This window comes from Lissotriton helveticus, chromosome 3_1 (assembly GCF_964261635.1).
Source record: "Lissotriton helveticus chromosome 3_1, aLisHel1.1, whole genome shotgun sequence".
NCBI lineage: Eukaryota > Metazoa > Chordata > Amphibia > Caudata > Salamandridae > Lissotriton > Lissotriton helveticus.
The window spans coordinates 88,179,668-88,205,658 of NC_136061.1; the positions used below are offsets into that span (position 1 = coordinate 88,179,668).

A 25,991-nucleotide genomic window follows, 5' to 3' on the forward strand; every position below is an offset into this window, starting at 1 on the left:
ACCAATACTGGAGAACCACAGTTTACAGGTAAGTAACTTATGTTCTTCTCCAGTATTAGGGGTGTCTTTCATAGATTCACATGCTTGAATACGAATAGAAAGCAGTAAAGCACAACATGAGTCATAAAGGTAGCATAAAACAAAGTACATAACACAATTCTACGTAAAACTGTGCATACTATGATTCAAGAGAAAATACCTTTATGACTGGAGGCGGGAAGCAACAGAGGCTCACCTTATTGGAAAAGATTCCGTAGCACCGCTTGTCCCACAGCTGCGTCTGCGGCGTCTGCTGATCCGAGACATTAGTGCTTCGTAAAAGTGTCTGTTCGACCACGTGGCAGCTCTACAGATGTGGCGTAGAGGCACTCCCGCAAAGAGGGCTGTGGAAGTTGACACCGCCCTTGTGGAGTGAGCTCGTACAGGAGTAGAGAGGGGATTTCCTGCCCGTTGGTGGCAAAAAGCAATGACAGAGGAGATCCACTTAATGATGGATTCTTTGGTAACTGGCTGTCCTTTGCAGATTGGGCCGTGGCCACGAAGAGCTGGTCTGGTTTTCGAAAAGGCGCAGTGCGTTGAATGTAGAATTTCAAACAACGGTTTAAGTCCAAAGAATGCAGGGAACGTTCTGCAGGAGACTCAGGATTAGGGAAAAATGTCTTAAGGATGACAGGTTCATTAAGGTGGAAATCGCTTGGAACCGTAGGAATACATTTTTGATTGGTGCGTAGTGTAACCGCATCTTTAGAAAACTGAAGAAAAGGAGGTTGGATCGTAAATGCTTGAATGTCACTTACTCGCCTGGAGAATATTAATGCAAGTAGAAGAGCACCTTTCCACGTGAGGAATTTTAAGCCCGCTGAATGAATGGGCTCGAAAGGAGGTAGGACCAAATTTAAGCACCAAACAGGCGGAGGGCGACGAATGGGCGGAAACATCCGAAAGAGGCCCTTGAAAAACTGTTGGATAATTCGAGAGGAATATAATGATGTGGAACCATCATGACGGAAGCGGGAGATTGCTGCCAAGAAGACTTTAAGAGTGGAATGAGAAAGTCCTGATTTTGCAAGGGACAGGAAAAAAGGCAGAATCTGTTCAGGCTTGGCGGTCATTGGATCCAAGGCTTTAGTGTGGCACCAGACACAGAAACGCTTCCACTTCAGTTGATAGGTTTTAATGGTGGATGGAGCGCGAGCGTGAGCCAGTACTTCTCTGCAATCTGTGTCGATGTTCAGACATGCAAACTCATTGTGTTCAGGTTCCAGGCATGTAGCTGGAGATACGCTGGATTTGGATGGCAGATTTGCCCCTGCTTCATTGTCAGGAGGTGAGGCAGAGGATGGAGCGGAATTGGATCGCTCTGAGAAAACAGGAGGAGATCCGAGAACCATGGGCGCCGTGGCCACCTGGGTGCTATTAGGATGACATGACAGGGTTGAAGCCTCATCCTGTGTAACAGGCGCGGAACTAGAGGGAGTGGAGGGAAAGCGTAGATGAATTCGTTCGACCAATTGATCGAAAATGCATTTCCCCTCGACTCTCTGTGGGGATGACGACTTGCAAAGCGTTGGCATTTCCTGTTGGTGGCAGTCGCAAAAAGATCCATCTGTGGCTGACCCCACTGAAGGAAGATGAATTCTAGAGTTGGTTGATTGAGTTCCCACTCGTGATTGTCGGTGATAGACCTGCTGAGTGAGTCCGCTAGGACATTGGAGACACCCGGCACATGGATCGCTGAGAGATGGACTTGATGGTGAATCGCCCAGTCCCATATTTCTTGTGCTTGTCTGGAGAGCAGAAGAGACCTCGTGCCACCCTGTTTGTTGAGGTAGTGCATGCTGGTGGTGTTGTCTGTCCGCACCAGCAGCGATTGGCCCTGCACTACCCTCTGGAAAGATTTTAGGGCAAGGAAAATTGCCAGAAGTTCTAGGCGATTTATGTGCCATGTGCGTTGGAGCGCAGTCCTCTTTCCTTTGACGGACATTCCTTCGAGGTGTGCTCCCCAACCCTCCAATGACGCGTCTGTCGTGAGCGTCAGTGTCGGAGTTGTCTCTTGAAAAGGTCGTCCGATGGAGATGTTTGGAGGGTGAGCCCACCACTCCAGTGCAGATTGAATGTGGGGCGTGAGGTGAATCTTGTCGTTGAACGACCCCGAGATCTGTTTCCACTGCTTGTCTAGTTCCTCTTGTACGACTTTCATATGTAGTCGGCAATGTGGAATCAGATGTATGCAAGAGGAAGCCATGCCCAGGAATGATTTTAACATCCGGACAGAAACGTACTGTTTTGACTGCAGGGAAAGTACCATCTTGAGTATGCGGTCCTGTCGTTCCTGGGAGACAAACACCTTTGCCAGTTGAGAATCTAGCAAGGCTCCTATAAAATCTCGCTGCTGTGATGGGCGAAAGTGTGACTTTTGGCGATTGACTGAAAGGCCCAAGGTGCGAAAAAGCGAGATGCAGACCTGAGTGTGCTGATTCACCACCTGGTATGACGGAGCCTTTATAAGACAGTCGTCTAGGTAAGGGTAAAATTGAATGCCTTGCAGGCGCAGAAAAGCAGCTACCGGAGCCATGATCTTTGTAAAGACCCTCGGTGCTGAGCGAAGGCCGAATGGTAGGACTTTGAACTGGAAGTGCAGGTGTCCGACTGTGAAATGAAGATATCTTCTGTGTTTGTGGTGAATCGGCACATGAAAATGCCTGGAGGTCGATAGTGGAGAAGAATTCTCCGGGATTGAGGTAATTTGAAATTTGAAGTAGTGTTAACATTTGAAATGTTTTTGCTGTAATGAATTTGTTCAGGGCCCGCAAGTTCAAAATAGGATTGATTAAAAAGAAGCGGGAGTAAAAGCCCTTGCCCTGCTGCCCCTGCGGTACCACTTCGACAGCCCCTTTTTTGATCATCAATTTAACTTGAGCCAATAGTTCTCTGTAATGAGGTGGGGACGGACCAGTAGGTGGGCGATTGGGAGGAATGTCCCTTTGTGATCACATCCAGGACCCAATGATCGGAGGTGATGTTTGACCAATTTAAGATGGACTTGGAGATCCAACCTCCAATTTTCACAGTCGGTGTGTACTTTACGCTGGGGTTGTCACTGTTTCTTAGCATTGGAACCACCTCTGTACGTGGTTTTTCTCTGGTATGGTCTTGAATTGGTCTGGCGATTTTGAGACTGGTAGTTATTTCGTTGTCTATTGTCATTATAGGAACGATATTGGTTGGAGCCACGAAAAGGGGAAGAGCTGCCGCCCCTAACACATGCTCCTCGAAACGGTCGTTTCTTATATTGGAGGGTTGCTAAAGCCCGGGCCGTATCCGTATCCTTTTTAATGGATTCGAGAGCGTCATCGACATGTTTGCCGAAGAGCGAATCGCCATCATAGGGTAGATCAAGAACTCGTGCTTGAACCTCTGGACGAAATGCAGTTGACTTTAGCCATCCTTGGCGTCGCAACACAGCGGCCCCAGCCAGTTGCCTGAATCCCGTAGATGAGATGTCGATGGCACAGTCGATGATCTCTGAAGAGATCTTCTCTCCCTCCTGGACAATGGCTTGCACTTCCGCGCGGATGGCATCCGGAAATTGTGGAATTAATGCTGCCATTTCGGACCACATCTGGCGGTCATACCGTCCAAGAATTGCTAGGGAATTAGCCGCCCAAACTGTTGTGGCCGCCATAGTGGTAAACTTTTTCCCGATGGAATCCAATTTGCGTCCTTCTTGATCAGGGGGAGATGTGAGAGGTGTGGCAGGATTGCGAGACCTTTTCTGAGCCGCCTGTGTGATGACGGAATCCGCCTTCGGCTGAGAAACGAGGCATGCTGGAGAATTTGCAGGCGCTTTATACTTTTTATCAAGTCTAGGTAAAACGGCCGGGATTGAATTAGGCCGCTCCATTAATTTGAGACCTTCCTCCCAAATGTGATTGATGATCGGGATAGTGTGGGCTTGTCTCTGAGGAAGATCCTTGAAATCATATAAAAAACAGTCTGTCTGCTGGACCTCTAAAGTCAGGTGAAACCTTTTGACAGCACGGACCATCAAGTTGTGAAAGCTGCCAATGTCCACTGGCGGCGAAGCTCTTGGCGATGTTGGTGGAGTAGAAGGTGTTTGAGCCCTGTAGTCATCCCAATCAGTGAGGACGTTGTCATCTTGATCTGTGTTTTGAGGGTCCTGGTCCTCATTATCAGTATCCTGCTGAAGGCGTACAGGTGATCTGTGTGTTACTGTAGGTACAGAAACTAGTGTTTGTGGAGGAGGTTGCGGAGCTGGAGAAACAGGCCTAGATGGGGGAAACCTACGATTATAATCATCCAGCTTGTGCTGCAAATTAGACACTAAAGACAGTGGTATTTGTGTCATCTGTTCCGCTATGGGTGTTTCAGAGTGCTCTATGGGGAAAAGATCTGCCCCATCTTCAGTTTCCTCTTCCTCCTCCTTGTCATAGTCCTGGCACTTGATATTAAGTTCAGAGGGGCTAGACGCAGGCCGAAAAACATCATCGACATATGAGCCATCATTAGAGTCCTCCTCCGCGGACTGAAACAATTGTTCAGGAAGAACAGAGCCACTCTTTACAGGACTTAAATGCAGAAGAGGTACCCGTCTTTTAACCATTGAAGCAGTGACCACTGTGAAGGTGGTGGCTGTGGCCACTGGATGGTTTGAAGTTGACAAGCTTGTTAACGAAGCGGCAGAAGATTCAGAAGGAGGCTGAATTGCCAGCGCTGGGTCTGCTGATGAAGAATCCGTAGCCATTGACGGATGTGACTTCCCTTTATTCTTCGTCGACAAAGGTTTTTTCGCCGTCGACGACGCCGCCGACGAAGAGGGTAGCGTCGACGCAGAAGTCACCGTCGACGAGGATGTCGTAGTCGGAATTTTACTCGTCGACGAAGGTCGGACCGTCGACGAGGATGCAACCGTCGACGGCGTTGTCACCGTCGACGAAGAGGTTCCCGTCGACGGGCCGGGTCCTGTCGACGGTGGTGTTGCTTTAGTCGACGAAGATAGACGCATCGACGAAGATGGACACGTCGACGGAAGCTTTTTTGTCGACGATGAGGTCTTGGCAGTCGTCGATGAGATCTTAATGATAGAAGTAATGGGTCTCACCTCATGGGTCGTCGTCGTAGTCCTTGAAGACATTGAACATGTCGCCGTCGACGTAGAGACAGCATCAACTGATTTCGTCGTCGTCGATGTCGTCGACGGACGCATCGACGAGCCTGTCGACGAGCCAGTACCTGTGTTTTAAGGTGATGGCACGGCTTTGGACTGTGACGCCAGAGAACCAGGTCCAGTAGGCGTTGGAGGCAAGTCCTGTGGGGAGACATTCTTAGAGACTTCATCAAGTCTTCTTTTCTTGAGGAATGGAGAGGGCATCTCCGTCTATGACCCACGCTTCTGAGAGGACTTGGAATGAAAAGAAGAGACACTCTCAACCTCCGAGACTACTGACTCAGATGTCTTCAACTTCTGTAGCCACAGAAGGAGACGAGCCTCTCTGTCTCTTCAAGTTTTAGCAGAAAAAGTACGGCAGTACTTACAGTTAAAAGTACGGCAGTACTTACAGTTCTTGACTTCATGGTCCGGGTAGAGACAGTAAATGCATTTACTGTGTGGATCTTCATGAAACAGTCTCAGTTTGCCACAGGATGAACATTGTCTAAATAAAGATTTCCTTGAGGAAGACATTTGTCAAGTAGAAAAGAGCTATGAAGTAGAAAAACTGAGCAGAGCTCAGGGAGACTCCCTTCACACGACGTGCGGTAGAAAATCTGAGGACTTGAGCCTCTGAGGAGAAGGTTCTAGAGGGTGCAGCAGCCTGATTGGCTGGAATGTGGACCATTAAAATGACACTGATATGTTACTAAAGTGAATTCTCCCTTAGGCTGCTATGGGCCTATTCTGTTCTATGGTACTTTCTTAACTGTATGATATCTTTATATCTAATTGCTCTATATGTATATATGTATGATTATGTAATTATTTCATCTATATAAGCATATATTACTGCTATTTTATGTACCGTGGGACTCCCATTCCGACGACGGGGAATATTCAAGCATGTGAATCTATGAAAGACACCCCTAATACTGGAGAAGTATATTTATTAAGATTAAGCCATAAAATACAAAACACTTTTAAAAAAAGTACAAATTATTTACATTACTTAGAAATCTATTGCAGGATTTCCCAAAACCCTTGAAGATATTCACTCTGTCTATTTTGCTGGGGTTTCTCACAATAATTTTCTTCGGCAGACCTTCTACCTTTTGTCAGCCAACTCTTTACATACAGCTTTGCCTCAAATATTTCAAATGGAGGACCACTGATTTTTACACATAAGCATGAAGAAATGGTCTCTACAAGAAGAGAAGCCCTTGTTGGACAAGCAATTAAGTTCATTGCGCTGAAACCTCTCTCGCAATCTGCATTACTTGCAAACAACTAACTTTTTAATGCTTCAGGGGTTTTCTTTCCACCAAAATTTTTAAAAAGTCTAAAAGCTTGGATTGTATCTCTTGCTGGCAGCTGAAACTCTGAACACAGTTTCTTGATCTCTGTTTCACCATAAACAATGCATTCATCACCAGAAGGCAAGTTGCCTGCATCTATCACACTTAAGCTGGCTATTAGTTCTTTCTCAGAATCTGGGGCACATCGTTTATTGATATTTACCTTGCTGTTATGGGAAAGTATGCAGGTAAACATGTTGCACAGCATTCCTCATGTTATCCTATGGGCAAGATAGCATTTCAATAGTGAAAAACGAAATTGGCAGTATTTCCCTATCAAGGCATGTTACCCACACTAGTAACACCAAACAAAAACTGGGATGTCTGGTCACCCTACCTTTGACCTTTGAGGCCCGAAAATAGAACCCCCTAGGGCCACCTTTCGAGCCCCCCCCCAAAACTGGGGGGGCTCAGACCCCCACAGACCCCTCCCCCCCACTTAAAGCCCTGAGGTTAATAAAGGACAGAAAATGTTATGACATCCACAACGAGATTTCAGGAAGCTCCATGCGAGTCCATCAATTAAAGCCGGCTTCCAAGCACCATTTACATTTGCAGATTGACTAGTTGTGCACATCACATTTCTTTCTGGGAAGCACGCACACTGCCAAGAAGGCTTGTTTACATGTCTACCCCTCCCTCAGTTTTACAGCACAGGAGATTCATGCCGTACACTTCAATTGACGCATTATAACTATCAGAGCGGGTGTGTTTTCATGTCGTACCCTTCAGGTCCCCCCATTTGACCACTGGATCACATACGTGACACCAAGACCTGACCTCGGAGTTAAGACAAATGCGGCTTGAGCCTCGCCACAGCCGAGGGCACAAGGTGTGGTCTCTATCTGCCCTCGTCTTTCCTTTGTAACTTTGGGCAAGCAATGTTTGGCGGCCATTGGGAATACGAAGAGGGGAGGTGGAGACAAAACTGCTGCGCTTGATTGCTTGCAGAGTCCTCACTCGCATTTGGCCTGCACACAATTTCACAGAATGAAGCAAAAGTAGTAACACCAACTTTGGAACAAAATGTCCATTTACAGAAGACACAGAATATTGAGTACAGAGGTACTTTGCTTGACTTTTCATGATACATATCCTGGTTTCACCTTTATTTACAATGAAGCCATCCTACCTTTATTTAGCAACCCACTCACAGCAATAGTTAAACTGTTAAAGGGTAACTCATGATAGATAAACAAATAACAACTGCAGCGGTGGTCCATGCTGGTAACAGCGGTGGGGCGATGGGGCCGGGTAAGGGGGATTTCGAGGGACGATGCAGAGGGAAAATGAAATAAATAATTAATTTTCCCTCGGCATCGTCCTTTGAAAATCCCCCCTTACCTGGCCGCACCGCTGTTACACGCAAGGACCGCGGCTGAACAACTGACATGCTTGCCTTTGGTCAGAAGTGTGCCCTATTTCAATCAATGAAATGGAATATGATGGCATTAAATCAAACTGGAGGACACAAAATACATTTTGTTGAGCTGCTATGTGTTTCAAGGAAGCATAACGGAAAAAGGGAACTCTAGCATGGGCATTTGTTCCTTCAGGCATAGGGTTTCTCCACAACATTTTCCTCATATTCATTATGGTAGAGGATTGAAATTGATACAGCTCTGCAATGAAACGGGCTAGGGAGTGATTGATTTCATTCTGTGTAAGGGTTTTCTTGCACACGAACTTCTTAAGCAATGGCAGCATTTCCATAGCCATCACGGTGCCCTTACAGCGCCCTTCACCGCTTGGCCATTCTTCAGCTAACTTATTTATTTATTTATTTATTTATATAATTTATAGAGCGCCTGAATCACCCCAACCGGGGTATCTCCACGCTATGAACTGCCTTAGCTTACACGGGAAAAGAGCATTAAAACAGTGTGGTTTTTAGCAGCTTTCTGAAAACTAGATAATTAATGCTCTAGTCTATTACACTGACTATATTTGAAGTTATTACGGCTCTATCAATCTCTCCCTGTCTAGCGAGTGTGTGCATTTGCAACACGATTTCCCAATGGGTGAGGCCCCCTCTTGGTGAGATAAACCATCAGCCCTCTGACAAGAAGCCTAAAATCTAAGGCCAGACCCTCACAATAGATGAGCTGGGCTCATCCCGCGTCGCTAATGATGACGGAGCAGCCGCTCGTTGTGTTTGTGATGAAAGCCATCATTGCATTCGCCGCACAATAACACACAGATAAATAGCTCCTGTTTATCTCCACGACAGACATGACATGCCCCATTTACTACGTTAAATTAATAAATGATAGGCTTTGCCTGACGGTGGGAGAATTATTGATGGCGCATAAATGAGAGAATAATGTCCTCTGTTACAGAGCTTAATTTGTAAAATATTAAGTACCGGGCTATGACCAGGAGGCCCCTGCAGCCTGCCCCACCCATCGCCCCTGTCCTCGCTGCCAACACAACTGCTAACCATCTCTCTGGCATGTAAATGCAACAGTTCAGATAATTCCAGGTCCCCAAACCTAAAGGAATGGCTGGGGAGGCAGGTATTAGCAATTTTAAAGTATATTGTATTCCTAAACAACCGTTGTTCTGCTCATCCCTAAATTAGATAAGCAGCGCCACCATGTGGTAGTCTGTTCTATGTATGGTGTTGACAATTAGGTGCCGGTGCTGAGCACCGGAAAGCCCCGGCTCAAATTAAGCACTGCAGTATTCTTCCACCTGTGCATACCCCCCCCAGCCCACCTCCATCATAGCCCCCTCCCCACGCCAGCATAAATGTGTTTTTTTCTGCTCACCTTATGGAAAATCCTTACCATTTGATTAAAATGTGGCCAAAGCTTGACCTCCCGGTGATACAGCTTGACTCATTATTTTTTAGATGAATACAGAGATATTTTAACCAGAACGGAGCAGGCACACAACACACTTCAACAACCGCCTTCCACCCTTATTTATTACTGGATGAAACTTGCCAAAAGCCAAAATGCACTACACTTTAGCAATCCTCTGAAAATTAAGCACGTCAGTTACAACGCATGGGGTCTCTCGCGACTAAGCCAAGAGATGATCTCAAAATACATACCGCCCAGAGACCTTTCAAGGCATGGCAAAGTGAGCCCAGCCTTTCAGAGGCCCCCTGATAAAGCCATCTCTGTTCTGCAGAGAGTCTTGCCCTGCTGACCTTGAATAATTCTTTTAAAACCTATTTTTTTAAATACTATTTTCCTATATTTAATTTTAATGTGGGTAATGTGTGAGAGTCTATTACAGACATTTTGCAGAGAAATGTTGTGTTTATGTTTTATGCAAAACCCATGAAAAAGTTTATTTTAGATAACAACAGGACGTCACATGTGAGAAATGAGAGGGTGCCACAAAGATTATTTGCAGTGATATTAGGGAGCTGCTGCTGTATTACAATATTGTCACTATCCCTGAATATGAGATGTAATACATTTAGAATTTGGACAAGGGTGTCTGTGGACTGTCATTGACCTGGCTAAATAGAGCATGAAAGAGCTGCAATTGGATTATAATTTCAAAGCTGTTCCTAACAGGGGCCCCAAGTTACGTTTGGCCGAGGGCCCCCAAAATCTTTAAGATGTCCCTTATACCGCCATGACTTGTTTGGACTCGGCAGCATACACACTTCTGCCACACACCATCTCAAAGGACAACATGGCACTGCAGCACTTTACTTTTGTTAGTTTTTAACTTGGCCCCCCTTTTTTAGCCTACCAGGATGTTTTTGAACTTTTTTTTCTGCTTTTTTAATGAAGTTGTACAACTCACGATGCATGTAATGTATACCTTTTCAGAGTCTGCGTTTTCGTCCGTTGGTGTCTTAGATATGGTTTCACAGCATCCCTCGTAGACTTTGCGACAGCCAGTCCAGATGCTGCCATCTTGCTGTTACAAAGCATGAGAGTAGCTCCAGGATTGGCTTGAGCAGGCAAACTCACCACTCATTAGGAGACCAGGGGTTGACAAACCCCCACTCTCCAAATGTGAAGATGGAGAGATGCCTCTATTGCTCATGTTGAGCTGGCTGTAGAAAGGCAGCTGGTCAACCCAACATGTGGACTTTTCAGTCCAGGTGCCTCGCGCTCACTCGCTTTAGAGTACTACTGGTGTGTGCTGTCCGTCAAAATTGAAAGCCCACCCACTTCACAGCGGCTGATGCCCGCGATTGAAGGCTAACTGCTGCAGACACATGAAAATGAATGCATACAAAGGGTTTTTGAAATAAAAGTTAATTTAAATCTGCAGTTAAAAGAGGGGTTAGAGGGTCCAAAATACGAATGGGGCAACACCCCAACTCTCAAAGGCAGGAACAACCCCTGCTTGTGCCTCGTTCCTCTAAATGATCACGGAACTCTCCAGTGACTTCATATTGCACTGTAATTTAGGGCAGTGGATACTTTATTAAATATATGCATAACACCTTTTTCCTTTCAGAGAGCCCCGAAGCGGTCTTGGTTATGGACAGGGATGTGGGTCCTCTCAAATTATATTTTAAAACATGGCACACAGTAGAAAAAGTTTAAAGAGCACAGCATATTTTGCTATATATTTTAAAATATTAGTATTTATTTATTTATTCAATTTATAAAGCACACTATCACCTAGCAGGCATCCTGGTGCCAACGTAGCTCAAGGGGGGAGCGAGTAAAAAACAGGGACCGGCCACTAAGTCTTGGGGAACAGCCAGGTTTTTACACTTTTTCTGAAGGGGAGGAGCTCCCTGAGTTGCCTGATTTCCCAAGGGAGACTGTTCCACAATTTAGCCGCTGCCACCATGCCAGTATAGTTGTACCTTTGAAACTAAATCATTGCAGAAAATAACCCATTCACCATTTTAAAGGCTTCAGAAGGTACTATACTGTTGGCATCGTTGACCACTCCTACAATGTTTTAATATTCAGGAAGGAGGAGGTAATGACCCGCCAACTGTGTCCAGGAATGTATTTATTAAAACGTTTTACTATAGCACTCTTGTTTTTAAATCCATTAATAGCCCTGTAAACCAGGCAAAGTCCTAACAGAGCGAATGTGAGAGAGGGTAATGAGATTTGCGTGTGAATGTGAGTGAGAGAGCAATACACAGACTTATATGCTTAAAACAGTCTAACATAATCCCTTTGGACACGCTGCCAATGAGAAGACACTATATACCCTGCATTACTTCCCCTTTACATTAAATATGCGCTTTACAATAATCAGATTAAAAAAACAAAATGTTTTGTAAACCCTGGAAAACATTGTTTTTGTTTATCTTGGGGGTTCAGTAGCCGAATAAACATTGGTAATCACTGAATTCAAAAGGTTTGGAAAACACTGAGAAAACACCACTGAAATCCACAAAACCCCAACAGAAAACAGGACAGCCTAGGAACGTTTCCTTAGTGTCCTACTAGACAATGTTGTGGGCAAAGCAAATAATTCACCTACATTAATTGGGAAACAGACATGTCTTCAGCTGTTTGTTAGAAATAATACAATGTAGTTGCTTGTCTAGTGCAAATGGAATTGAATACTCACCCAGCGCCTCAAAGCTACACTCTCCAGTATGAGATTTATAGACAGGCCAGGACTGGAGGAAACCAAATCAGTCCTGGGAAAAATGTTCAAACTATCAGCACTCTGCAGGAGGCCAAAATTAGAATGGGCCATGAGGGCATGGTTGACTCATGGCAGCCCATCCTACTCTAAAGCCAGCCTCCATACCAGCAGATGACCGGTAAAAATTCAGAATAGCCAGTCCAGTCGTGTCTATGGAATTTACATACCTTTAAGAGTTCCTCATTTAACCCCTCCCATGCTCGTGACGGAACCGTTCCGTCACGAGCCTCGGGTGGGCTGTGCTGGTGACGGAACAGTTCCGTCACGGCCCCTTCGCCGCGCCGAATTCCGCACCTGCGCTGATGTTCTAATGGGCGGGCAGGGCCGTGACGCAACCGTTCCGTCAAAAGCACAGCTCACCCGCGGGCCGTGACGGAGCGGTTCCGTCACGAGCACGGGACCGCCGCGCGGCCCCGCCTCCCCCTTAGCGCTGCGGCGGAATAGCCGCCACAGCGAAGGGGTTAAAGATTGGACAACATGAGGGGGACTGTGGCCCCCAAAGAGGGCAAGTATAAACTCTGGCCAAGTTCCATTAAGATCTTTGTATAGTAAAGAAAGGGACTTAAACTTCACTCTGTGTCCTTCTAGTAGTAATTGAAGCTGACCAAGGATTAGCCATATGTTTTATTGCCAACAATGTGCTCAATTGAGTCGCTCCATTCTTAAGACTAGGGGGAGAACTTACTAATATTAGGCACAATGCAACAAGACAATTGTACTCCATCAAATGGAGAGGGCAGAAATGTGCCACATCTACTAAGATGTGGCGCATTCCTGCTCTCCCTCTGCGATATCGCAAGCTGGGGCCAATGTAGGTACCCTTGCAGCATGGTGCAAGCGTGCCTGCATTACACTTTCTATGTATGCTGCATAATGCAGCACATGTTGAAAGAGGAAAAAATGAGGAGAAATAAAAATACTTTTTGTTCCACTTCCACTGGGAAGGCGTACCATTCTGACGCATTCCCAGGTGTACTTGTGTTAGCAAATCTGGGATTGCACCAAAAACCATTGGTGGATGTGTGGGAACACTCATGCTCCACTGATGGGACGCCTTGTCAGGGTGCTTCTGTGCTTCTCCAGATTTACCATACCACGCAGAGATATGCAAGGTGGCTCTGCGTGCATAGTAAATCTGACTTAAAGTCTTGAGTTGCCTTGCATGACTCAACGGTGGCACAAACCCATAGTAAATCTGGCTTCAGAATCTTGGAAATCTGGTACCTCAGTAGGCCAAAGGTTGAAATTTTAGAAAAGTGAAAGCAGGTGGACCAAATAACTTTTTTCTCATGCAGATAAGAGAGCATTGTTTTAGGATGCAAAGCTGGAGAAGACAGACGGCAAGATTGACATCCAGGTGGACGCCTAGACTTCTTTTATTTTAATATTTAATTTTACATTTTTTGTTTTTAATGTCTACATACCAAAAGGCTGTGCGTCATAATGGTAAACATTATCACAATCATTGCATAATTAAACTTGAGGGAGCCCCCCTGCAAGGTACATGGAGGGGCCCTCGCTCTGGATTTTATCCGAAGCTGTCAGGCCAGAGTACTGTGCAGAAGGGGCCCCCTGCAGCTCGTGGCCACCCCTCCCCCCCGCACTGCTGGGTCTGCGGGGGCCTCTGTTACGCCACTGCATCCCATATTTATTTTTTAACCCTTTATCATACACACAGCTCTTTCTAGTAGGAAGCAACTAACTCATAGCATATAACACAATATGAACAAGTTTCTCAGTCAGCTGAAATTTCCCGTGCCACATGTCCATATTTCCTATATGGAACCATTAGTCAGGATCCTCAGAGATGTGATCCTGTTCCTCTAGGCACAGTTTAACCTGGTTTCAGACACCTTTGGGTCTTGATATACTCTGTAGGACTGTTCCTATATTGCTACGTTATTGTTGCACAGTGTTAGATCCATGAGCCAGTCTAAAAGTTTAGGTGACTTGCCTCTTCCTGATGTCATGGTGACCATATGCTTTGTCAATAATAGTGCTATAACAGTATACAGTAAAATGGCTCAGGATTAATAAAGGCTGGTATAGCCCATCTGCTCCAAAATTCCAATGCTTTTCTTTCTGTTTCTCCTTATTTAATTTACAATATTCTACCCTCACAATATTCTACCCTAGTTATAGGCCTTCGCCGGCGGCTCGGCCTATAACTCCGGTTCAGGGCCATCAACAACAGGTATAGTCATTAGGAGTGGGCTATAAGCCAATGTTAAATCAGAAACAATGCTTAAATTCGGAATTTGATGATTCTATGCCAAACCTTACCAAACTGGAAATTAATTTTCAATGAATGTCTATGTCTCTACTTAGGGGAAATATATTTACTCTGTTGACAACAGTATGACCACTGATTGTCTGTAATGTCTTGTTTTAGATCTTTACCCATTTAACACTTTAATTATTGTTATCCATGTTTATACCATTCAGAATGGTAGTATACTTATTTGCGTGTCTTTTGCATTCTTGCCCTAAGTGCGCCGGGTATGCCCAGATGTGGGTCCCTTGCTCACTGTGCCACTGGATTCAAGCTAGCCTGGCTGATCAGGGGTGGTGCCTTGAAACTGGTTCCAGGATGCTTGTTTCCGGTCCAGGGAGGACCTGGCCTGGCAGTTCGGTCTGGTCTGTTCCCATGAGGTGCAGGGTCAAGACTGATTTGCATATGGCTGGCTCTAAACTGGGGTAGCATGGTGAGCAAAAGAACAATGGATTTAATCCAGATCTATTGACTGGGGGTGAATGTTTGATTTGCTTTGCATTCCATCCATCATCTGTGTGTCTTTTATTACACTTATTTGCACTCAGGTTGGCTTGTATTGTATTGAAGCTGACCATGGAAAGAAGTTTCCAAGCTTCTGACTCAATTGGTGATATTGGGAATATCTCATTAATGACATTGCATAGTCTATGGTATAGTAGTATAGCCAGATGTCTAGTCGGTCATTTGCCTTTACAGGTTTGTAAGATAATGTATTTCCTGTCTTCATATATACCTCTAATTTTAAATGTTTTTCTGTGGTGCTGTTGTTTAATAGCTTTGTCTTCCATTGTTAGTGCATAGCTATTTTTTCTTTTTTAATTTCTTTTCTGGCTCTCTGCACCTTTTTTATTACTACTGTTTGCAGAGTGAATGGGTTGGCCAAACTTCACTCTATCTCATAGTGTGAGCATGTCTAATACTGTGATAGCAGGAATGCACATTTTGTGCCTGTTAGAAACTGCGTTTTTTGACATGGTTAGCCCCCACTTTTTGCCTGATGTAATTTCAAACTGTAAGCGCACTTGGTTCCTGCTTATCAGGTTCCCACTGCCTGATCTCTTTCCAAAAAACGGTACCACGATTGGCACAGCTTGAGTTACCTCTGTAAGTCCCTAATAACTGGTTCCCCTGGTTCCTAGGGCATGGGTACTGAAGACGTCATCTTGGGCCGCAGCACTGGTTGTGCCACCCCAGGGACCCCTCACCAAGGCTATGCACTCTGCCATTGCTGGCTGCATGTCTTGGTGCAGAGAAATCCTAAGCGTCGCCATGGCACACATCCCTGAGGCAGAGTGCACTATATCCTATGTGTGGGCATATGAGCATGTGCAAATATGCTGCTACAATGTCCAGGCCATTCTGAGATGTTGTAAGTGAACAGGAAAGCCATAAAGAGTAGATTGACTGGATACTTGTCAACATGGGTTTCCTAGCTCCATTATGGCTTCACTGATTTCTAAGGTGTTTGGTACCAAACATCTTTTCTTAATAAATCCTCACTGATGCCAGTGTTGAATTTATTAATACATTGACACAGAAGACCCTTTTCAGGGTCCTCTGAAACCCTACCAAGCACTTTGGTATGGTTCCAAAGTTGTTTTTGCCACTACCAAACATGTTTTTGACAGCATGGGGTGCGAGGCGCACTCTCAGAGGACAGAGACAAAGCCTGCTCTGGGCAGAGGTGCTTCACACCTCCCCCAGGACAGGATGGCCTTCCTGGGTGGGAAACTTCCAAGGCGGCAACACTGCTTTTTGAAATCCAACCCAGTAACCTCCAGATAGCGGGGTAGGCCAGGCCTCCTTTCCTGCTCCCCTTTTGGTGAGAGGAAAGACGAGAAAATTAGTCAGATAAGGAGGAGGGGAGTGACATCAAATAGCCTACACCAGGGTTGGGGAGGTGAACCCCTCTCCTTGACACCATAAAGGTAAGTAGCCCACTGTTCAATTCAAGTTCAATTAGTCTTTATTTCGAATAATAAGAATTCATAAAAGACAATATACAACCATATACAATATAAAAATCCGCTGGATATTCCCTGGAAGTAAAAGCACAATACACAAACAGGTATACAAAAAATACATCTAAATAGGACAATCAGTGCAAAGGTGTACTCAGTCTCTTGGTTCGAATCAGCCAGGACCATCCCAGAAATTTAGCAACACAAACCACCACTGTTTCAGATCTTACAACTTGTAATTTTGTGAGTGCCTCACGATAACCACTACAATTCAGGGATACACATATGGGTTTTAGCCATTTGTTTCTAGGTGCTCGATAGACAGGACAACCAAAAAAAAGATGACCAATACTTTCTTCCTGGTCAGGACACCAGGGGCATTTGCTTCCTGTCTTCATATCCCATTTAGTAGTAAAGGAATTGACAGGCAAGGTGCCGGTACGGAACTGATGATAAAGTTTACGATCTAACACCTTGGATATCAGGTCCCAATACTGCTCAAGTGAGGGAGTAACCTTGTGCAGTAAAAATAATCCTGTTAAATTAGTATCCAGAGATTGAGTTACTAAAATAGATTTTTTCCATGCCCAGAAGAGCGCCTTAAACTCCGGTTTTGATGGAAAAATAGTCCCCCCTGGATTTGACCAAAGCTCCGGAAGGCCCATCATATGTAGGATGTTTCTAACTTCCCTAAACCAGGGTATTTTTTGTGCACCCCATAGTGATTTTACCTCGTCTAGTTCCCGGGCAAAGAGGCTAAGCTCGGGGGTGGACCAAAGGCGACGCCAGAGTGCCACTAGGCGATACTGGGCCAATTCATTAATTGGTCTGCAACCTAGGTCGAGTAACAAGGGTTTTATAGGTGCAGACTGCGGAAGACCTACCAGGTTCCGTAGGAACCTATTTTGTGCCACAGCCAAGCATGAGAGGTCTTTGTGGCCCCAGACTTCGGCTCCATATAGGGTTGCAGAAAGGACCTTAGCCTCATAGATCTTTAGGGCTGGGGTAATACGTTTTGTAAAAGAGTTCTTTTGCTCAAGAACCAGACAACCAGCCAACCTATTAAACTTCAGTTTAGACGTCTCCAATTGGGAGTTCCAGTTGAGATGGTGATCAAGAGTCACACCAAGATATGTCATGACCTTGACCTGCTCAAGTAGAACCCCATTTAGGGACACAGAGCAAATCGGAGGGGTTTTCTTACAAAAAACCATAAATTTGGTCTTTTCAACATTTATTTGTAAGTCGTTTGTTTTACAAAACTCAGAAAATCTATTCAGGGCAACCTGGAGCCCACCTCTTGTTTTCGAAAGGAGGAGGGTATCGTCTGCAAAAATAAGCATAGGATATTTACGACCACCCAGCATTGGAGAATCTGACTGTGTATTATTAAAATATTGGGCCACCTGATTAATAAACAAAAGGAACAAAGTGGGGGCCAGGACACAGCCTTGACGCACCCCACGCTGTACAGGGAAGCATTTGGTCACCTGCCCCTGGCTACCCCATCTTACCTGAGCGAAATTATCCTCATGTAAGCGCTGAACAAGGCTCAAAAGTTCTAAAGGAAGGCCCATTAATCTAAGAACTTCCTATAGCTTCTTCCTTGGGACTAAATCAAAAGCCGACTTAAGGTCGACAAACGCGGCGTATATTACGCCGCCACCCAAGAAGACCACCTTCCAAAAGAGTAGTGAAAACCGGAGAACCTGGTCAATAGTACTGGTGCCAAACCTAAACCCTGCCTGCATGGGGGAAAGTATGTTATTAGTATCGATCCATCCCTGGATTTTTACTAGAATCATCCTAGACACAATTTTCTGAATCGCATCGATCAGACTAATTGGCCGATAATTGTTTGGGATGGAGCGGTCACCCTTCTTATATACAGGCAGGATTTCCGCACCTTTCCAAGATTTCGGAATCTCTGCCCCTGCAGCTATATTATTTGCCAATAGCGTGATATAAGGAGCCCATAAGTCAGGATTAAGCTTGAAGAGGTCCGCAGGGATAGCATCCAGGCCAGGAGCTTTACCCGACTGGACTGACTCAAGAGCTTGTATAGTATCAGTTTCCAGAAAGGTAAGTCTATCTCCTATTAGTGGGAGGGAACTCGGAAGCAAGGTAGCTGATGTTTGGTCCAGTGCTGTACTTGGATCGTTAAATTGTGCCGAAAAAAATTCCACCCAAGATTGTGCAGACACGTGATTGTCGGGTGTTTGGGCTACTGAAGCCCTTCCCCTCCTGACGATCAGCCAAAATTCAGTTAAATTGGAGGACTCACAGGCTCTAAGGAGGGCGAGCCAATAGGAGTCATCCCAGTCCCGCTTGGCCGCCCAGAGAGTATGTTTGTAACACTGCCTAGCAACCCTAATGTCTACAATGTTCCTGGCCTTAACAGTGGCAACTAAGCTGCTGTGAGCATCTCTGCAACTCTTGTTGTACCATTTTTTGTACACCTTAGTGGTGTCAGGCTTTGAGGGCTTGGTAAGGAGGTTTTTAAGACTCGAAAAACACTCCTCGTGGAGATTGGTGATTATTGAATCAGCGACACCAGAGGGGGATAGTGGTGGCATCCTACTCCACACGCTCCGAACCTTCTCCTCAATCTTGGCGATAAGCGCCAAATCATCTAGGACTCTGGCCCATTTTACACGACGTCTATTGTCGCACAAAACTACATCTGACGTCAGGCAGTTTGTTCCCCTGACTGGGGCACCCAGGCCGGAGACCAAAATCCCAAGTGAAAGAGGATTATGATCGCTCTCTGGTCGGGGCTCTACCACCATATCTCGCACAATAGACCAACATTCAATATTGATCAGTATGTAGTCGATGCGGGTGGAGCTTAGACCATTGTCAAAGGTATTTGTCCCTAATCTGTCGGAGCGTGTACGCCCGTTAACAGCCCGAAAGCCCCATTCCAAACAAAAACCCAGCCAATGTAAGGCTGCCTCAGTACCCCTAACTCCCCTAGAGATGGTTAGCGGGGGAATGTTCCATGCTGTATCCTCCTCCGCTCCCACATCCTCTGCCAAGGTAAGTATGGGCTCAAAGGATGTGTTCATATCGCCCGCTACGATAACAATCTGGTCGGCTGTAGAATTCTTCAGTACTCGATCAAGGTCATTCAAGACGGTTTGCTTTCTCCCACCCTGGCAGCCACGGGCATAGACATCAACCAAAAAAAGATCAGTGGCGTTAGCTTTACTCAGGATAATGCACAAAAGATCCACACTCTCTACCAATATTTCCTTGCCATGAAAGCCCAGATTATTTTTTGATCCAGATGGTTAAGCCACCTGAGGCCCTACCCTTAAGACTCTGGGTGGCGGGTTTTGAGAAATTAAGATAACCCACCCTGTATAAAGGGACTGTTGACCATGTTTCCTGGAAAACAATGATGTTATATAGGTCAATAAAGTTGGTCCAATCGACATTGTCCAGGCGTCCCCGTAGCCCTGCAATGTTCCAGGATGCCACTCTCAGTGGATGATCCGTACCATTGGCTCTGGGAGTCAGTGCCAGGCCCGACTCATCTAACCTAGACTTAACCAGAATATCATTAGGGTCTGGAATTGGGCTCAGATTTCCAGGCGAAGTTAGGCCAATACAAGGCGATATTAAGGTAGTAAGTGGGACTGTCTCCCTGGAGTAAGGAGAGTTCATCAGATTTCTAGGCGGAGTTAAGTCGATACTAGGCAAAATTAAGGTAGTAAATGGAACTGTCTCCCTAGAGTGAAGAGAGTTCCTTAATGGCAATATGTCACCGGACCCCCATGTCAGTCGACATCCTCCAGACAGCCAAACATATTCGATGTCGGTGCCCCCTGCCACCAATTGTGCTGAGTGTGTCCATCAACCATATGTATTGGCCGTCTGGCGTGCTGGACATTTGACCATACGCCCTCCTGCGTAGGTTGGTGTCTAGGAGGGTAGAAAAAAGTAAGTGGCCTCACAACTATAGTAGAATTAACTTCGTAAGATGGCCATGCACAGAGATGCTGGGCTGTGTGGGGGTCAGCAAATGATAACACAACACAGTCACCAGCTATAGACTTGTGCGTGGGGCCTATCCAGGGCACTCTCCGTACCATTAAAACACTACTTCTATAGTGACCGGGGAGCTGTTTATTAGAATTAAGCCAATGAATGACCTTGTTTTTTAAGGAAAGATGATTCTCCTGAGAATGCGAGTCCAATTCTGGGACACCAGCTAATATAATAACATAGGACCCAGCTTCAGGAGGGAGATCAATGAACCCTCCGCGAAAGTTGGGACGGCTAGCCTGTCGTAGAGGGTAGTTCATGCGTTCAGGCCTTGAGGCATGGTGGACTGCTGCTCTTGGGATAAAGTTCTGTCTATTAGCAGGTTTTTGCGAGGAAAGAGATTTTGGTACATCTAGGCTAGGGGTAGGTGCTATAAGGTTGGCAGTAGTGGTGCGAGGCTTTGGTATTGGTTTAGGTGCAGACAAAGTCACAGGGATACTTTCAGATACGTGCGGGGGAGATAGAATAGGAACAGGTGCCTTAAGTTGAGGAATAGAATCAGTTACACATGGGAGCTTGGCTTCCATTTCTTTTAAACTCAGACTAGCCAGGGTGACTATAGTCCTATCCATTTCCAGCAAATTGTTCTCTATGCGGGAAAGTCTTAATTCCAAAGGGGATAGTAATTGCTTAAGCGTACCCCAAACTATCTTAAGGAATTCTTCGTCCCCCTCCCTTTCATTCACAGGTCTACTCTGCCGACCCTCTGGATTGATCGCACTATTAGAATGTTGTCTTCCACCAGGCTAAGTAAGCCGGGAGCGGCTTCCCCACCCAAAACGCTGGGAGTGGTTTTAGAGCTATCATCTTTCGCCCCAAGGGAACCCATGGCCCGTCTACTATTAAAAAACTGAGATCTAGCAATTCTAGCTTTTTTCCGAGCATAAATAGATCTCGCAAGACATTTCTTTTTATAGGTTGCTACTTTCTTGGCACTGCACGATCTCGTGATTGGATTAATTTTGGGAAAAGAGATGGAGCCTATACCACTAGTTAGCGGGACGGGGACTTTGTTTTGTTGCACTAGAGTTGGAATGGGGATAGGAGGGGAATTTAAAAAAGTAGTTAACGGTGCGGGATGGATAGCTGCCGTTGTTATCAAAGGCCGGGGAGCTACTGTACGATCGGGCGTACGGGCAGATGCAATATTCCCCAGTGAGGATTTTTTTGTACTAGCTATGTGCTCTGACAGCCTTCTTGCAGCATCAAGTTCTAAGGAAACCTTGTGCTGCATTTTACTGATTTCCTCGTCAATAGCCAAATTAGTTTTGACTAGGAAATCATCCAGGGTTCTATTGGAATTGCTAGCAGCCATGAGGGTTTTGCTCCGACTACCCCGTGAGCACATTTTACAGAATACAAGTGAATAAATAACAATACAAACAACAATAAAACTGTATAATGTACCAACAAGGGGGGGTGGCCCAGCCCAGCCCTCTTAGTCCTCGAACGGCCTCAAACGGCCCGCTCTTAGCCCGGTCTTGCCCCAGGCTGCGTCCCGCGCTGCGGGAGTGCTGAGACAATAAGTAAGAGGTCGTGTAAGACAGGGGGGCGTGGCAGCAGGGAGAGCGGACCGGAAGTTAGCAAATGGTCTTGCAGGGACTCCTGGGCAATGGAGTCCCCTGCACGCTCGTAGCCCCGCTGACCGCACTCACCCGGTAGCCTGCTTGCAGTCCGTCACCAAATGCCCCGGTGTCCAATGGGGCGAGTTGTGCTGCAAAGTCCAGGAAATGCCGCTGTAATTAAAAGGTCAACGACCAGAGTGCCTCCGTGCTCAGTAATGCGACCCGCAGATGAAGGGATGGGAAAGGTTTTTAAGACCGCTGAGGGGCGGGGGGCGGCAGCAGGGAGAGCGGACCGGAAGTTAGCAAATGGTCTTGCAGGGACTCCTGGGCAATGGAGTCCCCTGCACGCTCGCAGCCCCGCTGACCGCACTCACCCGGTAGCCTGCTTGCAGTCCGTCACCAAATGCCCCGGTGTCCAATGGGGCGAGTTGTGCTGCAAAGTCCAGGAAATGCCGCTGTAATTAAAAGGTCAACGACCAGAGTGCCTCCGTGCTCAGTAATGCGTCCCGCTGGCTTTTACCTGTCTCCCCTTATAATGCCCCTAAATTCAGTATTTAGGTAGCACCCTGAGACCTGAACATCAGATTCGATGGACAAGGAGCAGACCAGGACAAAGAAGACCAGCTGGTCGAGAACTGAAGCCCTGCTGTAGAAGTAAAAGGTGCCAAACCCTGCCTGCTGCTCTCAGGACTCGACAGTCACTGCCTCGGTGTCATCCTGAAAACTGAAAGGACTCCAAGAAACCCGGAGCACCTCCGACCTTCAGGAAATCACCATGAAGCACCCTCGGAGTGAGAGCACCACTCCCCTGCACACCGCAGGCACCGATCCCGTGAAGTCTGGTTTGTTGACGTGCTGCCCCTCGGCCACCTTGATACAGCACCAAAACGAATGGAGGTACAATAGCTCTGGAGGATCAAATCTGTCTCCCCACCAAGTCTGAAGACACCATAACCTACCGGAGCCAGGCCATACCAATAGCTGAGGTACTGGACCCCGACATCAAACACCGAGAGGAAGAGCCCACTCCCGAAGCACCACAAGCAAACACCCATCAAGGGACATCAAGACACCCAAGACCCGCTACCTGAGTGGCCCAGCTGTCCCGCAATCACCTCTCCAAGTTGCCTGCTCCTTACCGCGAGGACCTCAAGCTACATGTCACCCAGCCGACCTGTTTGTTTTGTACCCAGCCCAGCACCGACCAGTCGGCTCTACTTCCATGGTTCCCTGGCCCTTGCAACCGCCTTCCTTTAAGGAGAACCACCGGACTTACCTGCAAGTCCCTCTGTGTAGGTCTTATTCAAGTGGCCCTTTCGTCCTTGAGCACCAGCTTCCAAGAACTTTGGACCTTATCCCAACATCGACCTGAAACGAGAAGGTGAACTTTGTGTAAGCATTTCTTGAATTCCTGTGCATTTTTCAGCTTTTTTTTACATTGTTTCCTATGGTGCTTAACTGCGCGTAGAAGTGATATATTTATCGAACTTTGCAAATCTTATCTCCAAAAGTACTTACCTTAGAACTGTGTTTATGATCTTAAAAACTATATAAAAATCAACATTCGTTTTACAAATTGGTCTAACTGCTCTCCCACATTACCACAAAAAGAGAGTTAGTCTAATCTACTTTAACCTCTATGTGCCTTTTGGGGATTTCTTGTCCTCTCTACACAGTGTACTCCATTTTAGCACACTGTACAGGAAAGGTGTTTCCCACATTGCCTGTGAGATCAAATAGAATACCTAGAAATTCAGCTCTGCAAAGATACCCTCCTTCTATGATAATTTTACTGTTTGCCAACCTACACTAAGTTGCATCCCTGTCCACGCTCGTTTGACTACAAGTGTCCTCAGTTGACCAAAAAGCCTGTGATGCAATGGGATCTGAATGTTTAGGAGCACATTTAACAGCCTGGGCAAATTACAGCCATTTCAACAGAGCAAAACACAGCCCCGTTGATAGCTGCATTCTGTTACAGCGCTCTACCAGTCTCTCTATAGAGTCCATGTTTTTTCGTAATTCTCTTTCATTACACATTCTGTGTCCCATTGGTATTATTGATGCCTAGATTTCTGAATGCCTGTGCGGAGAACTGAGGAAGGGCCTATTGCCTCTGTTCATGAGTCCAGGAAACATCCCATACTGTCTCCTATCTGTGGCACCTCTATCTTGTTTCCATTTAGCCTCACTCAATTACTTCCATTACTGAAACTCTACTAGAGAGGACCTGGTGATGGAAGACGCTGCAGTGCTGGAGGCGCCAAGCTACCGAACAAGCTGGCATTAGATCACTTTTTAAATAGTTTTTATAGGATGTCACATTTTACAATTGACTGCAAAAAGGTTGAAGTTAAATTATATTCCTGGTCAATGGGCTAGTTCTCATTCACCTGACACATGTATGAATTCCTATGCAGATTATTTGAATATTTGTTGAGCACTCTGTATTGCAGGTAAAGTGAAATAAGTATATAGGAGGTTCTTATCTCAGTGATGGCTAGATTCCATGTGTCGTGATATTACCACCCACCATTGCTTTGTTAATGTGATCTATTAATTAATGAGAGTATTTTAGTAATTAATAATACAGTCATAAGATAGTAGCTCATCAAGTCTGTATTGAACGTCACCTAGTTGTAAACTTCTATTACTGATTTATGAAGCTTTAATTATAGTTGTAGTGACATGAAATGTGTTTTGATTCTAATTTATTATTTATATAATGGTGCCCCGGGCTAGAAAATAACCTTGAAACATGTGAAATATCTGCCCTTCGTGTCCATCCTTAGTCCTTCCTATCAGTGCTAGACCACTCATTGGCCCAATTCACAAAGAGCCTCAGCACTCGCGGCGGGGGTTCCGCAGTCGTGGTGGGATCTCTGCACTCACTGCGAGATGTGGAAGAGGTGTGGCGCAGCGGCCAGGGCAACTGACACCGGAACCCAGGTACTCAGGGTTCAATCCCCGGTGCCGGCGGCAGATCAGCCCAGCACCATGTGACTCTGGGCAATAGCTCACTTAATCTTCCAGAGGGCCTCCAGTGCCTTGACACCTTTGGGTAATTGTTTGTGCTTTACAAATACTGGACATCTTAGCAATGAAAAACTAAAGTCCAGAGATCTTGCAGAGATCCTACCATGAGTGCAGAGATCCCGGGACGGTTCAGAGATCCCGCTACAACTGTGGAGCCTCCGCCATGAGTGCAGAGGCTCTTTGTGAATCTGTGAAGCCTCTGCCACGAGTACAAGGCTCACTAAAACTGGGGAGGGCACTAGTAACATATGTATGGGAACAGGAAACCACAAGAACACTGTAAGGTTTTCCATTGCTTTGAGAAGTTGCTCCATTGCATGATCTTCCCTGTTTGTGTCCTCAGGCCTTCTTGGGATGGTGGCTCACATGATGTACACACAGGTCTTCCAGGCCACGGTCAGCCTTGGGCCCGAAGACTGGAGGCCGCACTCCTGGGACTACGGATGGGCTTTCTAGTAAGTATTGTCAAAGTCACAGAAACTTAGTCAAAGTCACAGAAACTTATTGAGCACGCAAATCACCGTAAAGTCTCATGGCGCTTGTGAACTCCAGTGGGAGAATGGGCTGAGACTGAACCTTGTTGATTTTGGTGGAATAGCCATGTTTTTAATTCCTTCCGGTAGCGCTTATGTTCAGTTATGGAGATAAGATGGAACGGAAGCTTGTTCCAGAGGTAGGGGGCGAGAAAGGAGAAGGAACGTCCTCCACTTCGTACAGTTCGGACACGGAGTGGGGTAAGGAGAGATTTAGTGCTCTTTCTTAACAGTCTACCTGGCTGGTACCTGCAGAGCTTTTTCATTAGGTAACTGACCACCCGCATTCCCTAATGTTCTGAGCAAAAACCTTCTGACAAGATAACCGTCAGGAAAAGTGTCAGCAAAATGCTAATACTTATACAATTATTGTTGGCAAAACATTATATAAATCCTCTTAAGAAGGCATAACAAAGATTATCAGTCCATATCTTCTTGAGTTTAA

At 45.9% G+C, this 25,991-nt stretch overlaps 1 protein-coding gene across 1 annotated transcript in view; it reads left to right on the forward strand.

Annotated features, from left to right (window-relative positions):
* Positions 1-25,991, forward strand: part of GSG1 (germ cell associated 1) — a 91,862-nt gene that overhangs the window by 51,858 nt on the left and 14,013 nt on the right. Inside the window, exon 4 of the mRNA XM_078683528.1 lies at positions 25,357-25,468. Within this exon, the coding sequence (XP_078539654.1) occupies positions 25,357-25,468 (112 nt within the window). The remainder of the gene's footprint in view (positions 1-25,356; positions 25,469-25,991) is intronic.